This window comes from Alosa sapidissima, chromosome 11 (genome assembly GCF_018492685.1).
Source record: "Alosa sapidissima isolate fAloSap1 chromosome 11, fAloSap1.pri, whole genome shotgun sequence".
NCBI lineage: Eukaryota > Metazoa > Chordata > Actinopteri > Clupeiformes > Clupeidae > Alosa > Alosa sapidissima.
Window position 1 is genome coordinate 24215514 of NC_055967.1, and position 8207 is coordinate 24223720.

Below are 8207 nucleotides of genomic sequence, written 5' to 3' on the forward strand. Positions count from 1 at the left end.
TTAGGAATACATGTTTATTGTCAATGAATGAATTCTTCTTTATAAGCAGATCTCAAACAAGAACAGTTTCTTATGAACTGTACACTACATATAACTGTTACATTGCTGTAATATATATATATATATATATATATATAGTTCTTTAAATGTTGTTATATTAGAAATCTCCTCACTTTATTTAGTGATAAAACTGTTACTCAGCATTAATAATATTCATGTAATAATAATAATAATAATAATAATAATAATAATAAACATTATTACTAATTTTACAAAGGGGTATGAAAAGGCACCTAAAGGCACCTTTACCTTACTGGCTGCAAATGTCAAGCTACCCCAAACCTGCCTTTTAGACCCAGGATGTTAATGGTGCACTGTCTCTTTAAGAAGTGTCCCGCCCCAGGTTGAAAGTTTCGCGGTCCATCTGATTCGTTGACAATATGGAGTTTTGTACAAAAACACTAGTGGATCGAGGAAGTCACTCCGGTTTGGACTGTAGCCTACTGTGGACTTTTCATAATTTTCGTCAACCAAACCTTTCAATTGAAGTTGAAAGTCGGAGTTAAAGAACACTTTTCGGACCACATCCAACATAATAACGGTAACATTAACAACTTTATCCAGCGATATGCTTTTAGTGTCAACATCTGACGTTGCTATGTATGCATTGATTTAGCAGCTACATGGGCCCTTGCACTACATCAAGAGTTAGTTGGTCAGCGCAAACACAATTACTCTTAAGACAATAATGGATGTATTAACGATGTCTTTCGCTATTCATATGAGTATAATAAATGTTGAGTTGATACTGAGTTGAGTTAAACGAGTTTGCAGAACAGTGTGCAACCCTTAAATCCACCACCTGCATAGTCAGTCAGCCAGCCTAAACAAATAGATCACTTTGCTGTATAATGTTTTGTTATCTTGCTGGACGTAGGTGATTGATTCATCCTCTTCGTTTCAACATGCCTGGTCTAGTTGACAGTTCACCTGCTGCGCTAACACTTTCGTGTCCAATTGACACTTCACTGATTTGCTAATTCGCACCTTCTGGGTTTCAGGAAACGTGCATGCCGTGCTTCCGCGGCTCGGGCCAGTCCAGACTCGCTTGCCCACACGAGTGACGGGCGGGGGAGGGAGGGAGGGAGGGAGGGGTGGATGGTCTCCGCGATGAGGAGGAAAAAGCACAGTGGAGAGGAGACAGAGGTCCCCAGACAAGATTGTGACACCTCCCCATCATCACACTCTCCATGCCGAGACAACCGCGCGTCTGAAGATAGAGGAGGATGGAGCGCGGAGGAAAGATAGAAGAGCAGAAGAGTGAAGAGGAGGAGGAAGACGAGGAAGACAGGTGGTGTGGAGGAACAAACGGCAGAAGCAAAGGAACAAGGAACCAGGAAGAGAGAAAAGACGGGAGAGAGGATCAGGCCCCAGTAGGAGTCATGACCATCCAGTTCCCCAACGGAGAGGAACTCGCCATGGTGGATGGCCTGGACGGAGTGGGGGTCAACACAGACACGCCAGGAGGGACTGGGAGGACGCAGGATCATCATCTGGAGAAACCCATGAATCACCTGACTCTGGGAGAGAGAGATGGTGCGGTTGCCACGGAAAACGGACGCGATACGCCAGAGGACGTGGATGGTATTGGTACCCTGTCCCTCTCGCGTCCACCCTCAGACACCTGGGCCCCATCCATCTCTGAAACACCACTCTCCTCCACCTCCCCAAACCTTATCCCTACTTTCTCTCTCTCCTCCTCCTCCCCCTCGTCTCTATCCACCACTCCGTCGCTGTCCCCGGCCCCCTCCCTCTCCCCCCCACTTCCTGAGGGTACGGATGTGGGTGTGCTGCTGGCTGGGGGGCACCTGACACTGGACGTGTTTAAGGGGGGAGCGGCCGCACTGCCCAGCCTGTGGGACACTCAGCGGGAGCAGCTCAGGGAGGTGCAGTACCTCCGACTGGGCTCCGAGGACCAGGGGGCGCTAGAGAGTGCAGTGGTCGTGCTGCCCAATCTCACAGGGCTACGCTCTCTGGCCATCAGAGGTAGATATATACAGCAACTGACACACATGCTTATACACACAGACACAACCGACACACATGCTTATACACAGACACAACCCACACACAGACACAACCGACACACACGTTGTAAATGAGTAAAAGCTTTGTGAATATGTGTAAGTGTTTAAGTTAGCAGGTGAATAGAGAGGAACTCTAGTCTCCCAGTGCTCTGGACAAAAACGTTGTTTTTAAATCTTTCTTGGTTCCTCCATCTTGTCCATGTGGGTTTTACCTGCAGTAACTGCATGTTACAACATTAATAGATGGTGTATGTGCAATGTTTTAAAACATTTGAAAGCATTTTTAAATGAGTCCAACAGATGCAGTTTGTTGACAGGTAAGCAGAGAGAGCTGACTATCCCCTGAACGTTGCTGGTTTAGTTTCTTTCTCCTCTCTCACGTTTCTTCTCCACCTTCCTCTCCCTCTCTCCTCCGACTTTAAGGTCATCGTTTCCATGACGCCCAGGGCGCGCCCATCCCTGGCCTTCTCTCGACCCTTCCCTCGCCCGTCTCCTCCCTCTCTCTCCTCGTCCACCTGGACCTGTCCTTCAATCAGCTCCCGTCCCTGCCGCTGTGCGTGCTGTCTCTGCCGGTGCTGGCGGAGCTGGTACTAAGCTACAACCGGATCTCCAGCCTGCCGGGGGAGCTTGGGGCGCTGGCGTCCCTGCGTAGGCTGCTCCTGCTGGGCAACCGGCTCCGCGCGCTGCCCCCCACGCTGGGCAGGCTCCAGGGGCTGCGCACGCTGGACGTGTCGGCCAATCAGCTACAGGTGCTGCCCGAAGAGCTGGGTCAGATGAGCGGCCTGACAACGCTGGAGCTGTCGCAGAACCACCTCAAGGAGCTGCCTACGACCCTGGGTACACACACACACACACACACACACACACACAGACACTCATACACACTCATACATACATACATACACTCACTCACTCACTCACTCACTCACTCACTCACACACACACACACACACACACACACGCACACACATACACTCACTCAAAAAACAGATACATACACACAATAGCCTCTTTTGCAGTCAGATTGAAATTCCGATTGAAGACGTCGGACTAGCTGTTTACATGGCACAAAAATCTAATCCGTTCAGATGTTATTACACTAATGCATTTAATCAGAATAGCCAAGTGACCAACTGCTTACAATACAAATCAGTCCTCTGTTCAGCGCAGTTCTGAAGCAACAGCGTGAAGCTAAAGCATGATTAGTCATACTGGAAGGGAGGGAGAGAGGCGAACACAAGCCTTTTTGGAGTTGTCAGTTGTCTCAGAAAATGATCATATGCTACGTTGGTTTTAGGTCTAAATAGGTGGCATCATAAGTGGCTGAGCTTTGGATGAGATGTTAAGATAAGACATGTAGTTGTTATAAAGCCAACTGTCATATTACAACACACACACATATATATATATATATATATATATATATATATATATATATATATATATATATATATATATATATATATATATATATATAAGCATGTAATCTCAGTGATGATTAGCTCTTTCTCTCTCAGGTTCTCTGTCGTCTCTCCGGGAGCTGGTTCTCCATAGCAACGACTTGCGGAGTATTCCGGAATGTGTGCATGCCCTCCCTCACCTCTCACTCGACCTGCGGAACAACCCCATTGGCCGACCCCCCACGCCCCCACCTCTCCCCCCCAACCCTCCAGGTCAGCTGACTCTACATGATGAACTATGACCTCTATGACCTACTTGATGACCTTTTTGAAGTCATAGTCCTCACGAGATCCTGTATCAATACTGGTGCACACATACAGACACACACACACACACACACACACAGAAATAGGAAGCTGTCATTCAAAGAATTCATTAAGGCCATAGGCTATGAGTATTCAGTGGAAGCAAGTTAACACATATTAATCATAATTACTGTACATCTAATTATCACAGGGCACTGTAGGAATGCTGTACAATACTGTGATGAGTGTCTGTGTGCGCGTGCGTGCATGATTAACTGAGTGAATGTGGTGTACGCTTTGTGTGAATGTATGTGTGTGTGTGGTAAGTGTGTGTGTGTGTGTGTGTGTATGCGCTCACACACGCATTCATGTGACTTGTGTGTGTGCCCTAGGGTGGGATATTGTGTGTGTTTATTTCAAAATGTGTTCATTTCAGCTCAGGAAGACACTGCAATACCAGAGCTGCACTTAGGAATAAACCAGCACAGGTGCAGTATAATGTTAAACACCCATTCTACTCACACTTACACACACAAACACGCACACACAAACATGCGCACACACACACAAATAGATAAAGACAGGCAGACGCAGACACACACACACACACACACACACACACATACTTACCACACAGACACACATACACACATACAGCTATTTCTGTGACATCTAAACACATCTAAGCACATTCTGGAAAGGTTTGTGTGTTCTGTGTTAAGGCATGACTCTGTTAGTAGGCCTGCATGTGAGTGAGTGGAGGGGAGGTAATGCTACAGTCTTAGTTCAGTTAGTGCCCTCCTGCACCTGAGTGGGAAGTAAAGACTCTCAGCTTCAGGTGCAATGATTTTAGCCTCAGCCTCAGGAGCAGCTAGCTGCTAGCTCATAGCTTCAGGTACAGGGAGTTAGCCTCAGAAGCCGCTAGCTGCTAGATCTCAGCTTCAGGTACAGGGAGTTAGCCTCAGAAGCATCTAGCTGCTAGCTCTCAGCTTCAGGTACAAGAAGTTAGCCCTTAGAAGCAGCTAGCTGATAGCTCTCAGCTTCAGGTACAGGAAGGTAGCCTGAGCCTGAGCAGCATCTAGCTGCTAGCTCTCAGTGTCCTCCAGCCAGCTAAGTTCTCTCAGGTGCATGGTTAACATATTTACAGCACTCCAAAATAAGCTTGTAGTGCTTGTGAAAAAATGATTAATGAATGTATTACTCTGTTGGTAATTGTAATAATATTGGCTATTTGATCAAGATGACAGGCCAATCAAGACATTCATGTGTAATTTTTAAGTTAATACAGTTTGTAATGTGCTTTATGTTATGTTATGTTATGTACCTATGGGCCTTCTTTTCTTTTCTCTGATTGTCTACATTCTGTAAAGCGCCATGAGACATGTGTAATGTTTTGGCGCTCTATAAGTGAAATTAAATTGAAATTGAAATGTTCATTTGTTTATTTAATTATTTGTTTTATATCAGATTTACTGTGACCACAGATGGATGTCACGTTTTCATCCCTGGAGGGGCGGAGCTCCTGTTTCCACGGCAATGTGTGGCATCTGTCACTAGGCTGAAGTGGGTGGAGCATAAACTGGACAGGAAGTGGGTGTGGTTAGAAGAGCATGACTTCCTAATGAGTCGCCCGCTAGAGCTCCTCCCTCATGGCGTCTCTTTTGAGAAGGTGTGTGTGTGTGAGTGTGTGTGTGTGTGTGTGTGTGTGTTTCTTTGCTTGTATGCTTGTTCTAATGTTTGTTTGTGAATTATTGTAAGTGTTATTAGTGTAGTTTATGCTGCTATGGCCATGATGTTGTTCAGACTGTCTTTCTTAAGCTGCATCGTCTGTAATCACTGTATTAACTTTACATTCTGTGCTCTCTCACTGCTGGTACTTTGCAGTTTGAATGAGTCCACTACCTCCTCATCTCTCATTTTACCCCTTTTCTCTTTCTCCCTCTCACTCTCTCTCTCTATTCCACTCTCTGTCAACCTCTTCCCCGGATCTCCCTTCCTCTCTTTTCTTCTGCCTCTCTATATCCCTCTATTCCTGTGTCAGCCGGTGGAGGTGTGTGTTCCGTATCGACGGGTGCGCCGAAGAGAGGTGGTGGTCCGCAGGTTTGATGGGCAGCAGTGGAGCACACTCCCCACTCTCACCAGGAGGGGGAGCCAGAGACACAGCAGCCAGCCAAGGGGACACCCAGCAAGGGTAACACACACACACACACACACACACACACACACACACACACACACACACACACACACACACACACACACACATTCATTACACTTATACAGACACAAATACACACAAACACACATACATTACAATATAAGTATAAGTAAGTTTATATTATCTTTTGATCCCGTGAGGGAAATTTGGTCTCTGCGTTTATCCCAATCTGTGAATTAGTGAAACACACACAGGAGCAGTGAGCTGCCTGCTACAGCGGCGCTCGGGGGCCAGTGAGGGGTTAGGTGCCTTGCTCAAGGGCACTTCAGCCGTGGATGTGGGCATGGGAGAGCAGTACTCAACCACTTCCCCCGCCGACATTTTTCCGACTGGGTCGGGGATCGAACCGGCAACCGGTTCGGGTTACAAACCCGAAGCCCGAACCAGTAGGCCACGGCTGCCCCAGTACTCTCACATACAGTCACACACATACACACTCTTCTTTCCCATGGTCCTTAGCTTCTCTGTTGCGTTAGATAGATAGATAGATAGATAGATACTTTATTGATCCCCAGGGGAAATTCAAGACTATCCCAATAATACTGTGAAAAGTTTCTGTGTGTGTTTTCTCTCTCATACGTGTGTCTTCTTTTCTTTGTGTGTGTGTGTGTGTGTGTAGTTGGCCTGCTGTAATGTGAGGGAGTTCTCTTGGTTTGTTGCCGTGGCGAGGCTGGTGAGTGACAGTTGCTCTGTTTCACCAGAGGGGGCGCTACTGGTGTCCCGTGTCGATCCTGGCATCAAGCTCAGGTTTCCTCCAGAGGCCACCACACAGACACGCACAGTCACACTGCAGGTAAGAGTGTGTCTATGATGCTAACACACAGACACACACACACAGACACGCACACACACACACACACACACACACACACACACACACACACATTCGCACTGTCACACTGCACGTAACAGTGTGTCTCTGAGACACACTTATTATTTATGATATGTATGGATTTTTTTTTGTGCGTGCGTGTGTTTGTGTGTGTGTGTGTGTGTGTGCTCAGGTCCTGCAGGTGGTGTTGTCTGAGGTGAGGGAGTTGAGTGGAGACCCTGATGCTCGGGCCTCCCCCCTCCTGCGTCTCTCCCAGACTCCCAGCATGCCTTTCCTCCAGCCAATCAGGGTGCAGATCCCCCTTCCACCTGGCCTCACTGGTAACACACCTCTGTTTTTTGACTCTGTCTCGCTTTTTCACTCACCATCTTTTTCACTCTCTTTGTTCCCCCCCTCCCTCTCTCTCTCTCTATTCTCTCTCTCTCACTGTCTGTCTGAGGAAATGTGTGATTATGAGAGAATGTTGGCCAGAGGCTGAGACTCGGGACTGTGTGTGTGTGTGTGTGTGTGTGCGTATGAGAGAGAGTGTACAGGACTCTGTACTCAGGTACTCATACACACAGGAAGAGACTAGCAGTGATGTCGTGACAAGAGATCAATAAATGTTAATGAAATTCAGCTTTATATATTATGAACTATATATGTACTATGGGGCTTAAGAGAATGAAGAGTGTTTGAGGACTGAGTGGGCTGTTGGGCTTATGTGACTCAGCAGAGAGTGTGTGTGTGTGTGTGTGTGTGTTGGAGGGTGAGCTGCGCAACAGACAGTGTTGTGACATGTGAGAAAAGGAGACCGTGTGTGTGGGCGCAAGAGAAAAAGAGTTTAGCTGTGTGGGCTGTAGAGTGTGTGTGTGTGTGTGTGTGTTTGGGAGTACCCAGTGCCCAAAATAAATCTCCTGATTATGATGGAAATCCACGTGAGGATAATAAATCCAACAAGAACACTCACCCGAAATGCTCTGTGTGTGTGTGTGTGTGTGTGTGTGTGTGTGTGTGGGCCCTATCTTGACAGTCTAAAATGCATGGTCACTGGCAAAAGGCTTATTTAAATTAAGTGGGATGTCCAGTCCACATTGGGAGTGTTTTCGTTTTCGGCCTAACATCATTTAAACCAATGAGAATGACATCTGTCATTTCCTTTAACAGCGTGCAGCGCAACTTCAAAGAATGCATAGGTATTTTAATAGTCAGCGGCGCATTTGAAGGAATCTGCTTGCGAGACCGTATGGAACTAGCTTGGCTAACGGCAAACCTCATCTCATTGAGATGGGGTCTGGGAACTACACATTCATTTTCTCGTATTTGAAACGTGGTTTACGAATGCCCAGAGCCGTTTATTGGGCGCTACGAATGTCTATCAAATA

General features: G+C 46.8%; 1 protein-coding gene across 1 annotated transcript in view; it reads left to right on the forward strand.

Annotated features, from left to right (window-relative positions):
* The first annotated feature begins 442 nt into the window (after positions 1-442).
* pidd1 (p53-induced death domain protein 1) overlaps positions 443-8207 on the forward strand; it is a 15379-nt gene continuing 7614 nt past the window's right edge. Inside the window, exons 1-9 of the mRNA XM_042109817.1 lie at positions 443-601; positions 1062-2046; positions 2511-2924; positions 3605-3760; positions 4230-4281; positions 5261-5462; positions 5835-5984; positions 6631-6804; positions 7016-7163. Of these exons, the coding sequence (XP_041965751.1) occupies positions 1287-2046; positions 2511-2924; positions 3605-3760; positions 4230-4281; positions 5261-5462; positions 5835-5984; positions 6631-6804; positions 7016-7163 (2056 nt within the window). The 5' untranslated portion in view covers positions 443-601; positions 1062-1286. The remainder of the gene's footprint in view (positions 602-1061; positions 2047-2510; positions 2925-3604; positions 3761-4229; positions 4282-5260; positions 5463-5834; positions 5985-6630; positions 6805-7015; positions 7164-8207) is intronic.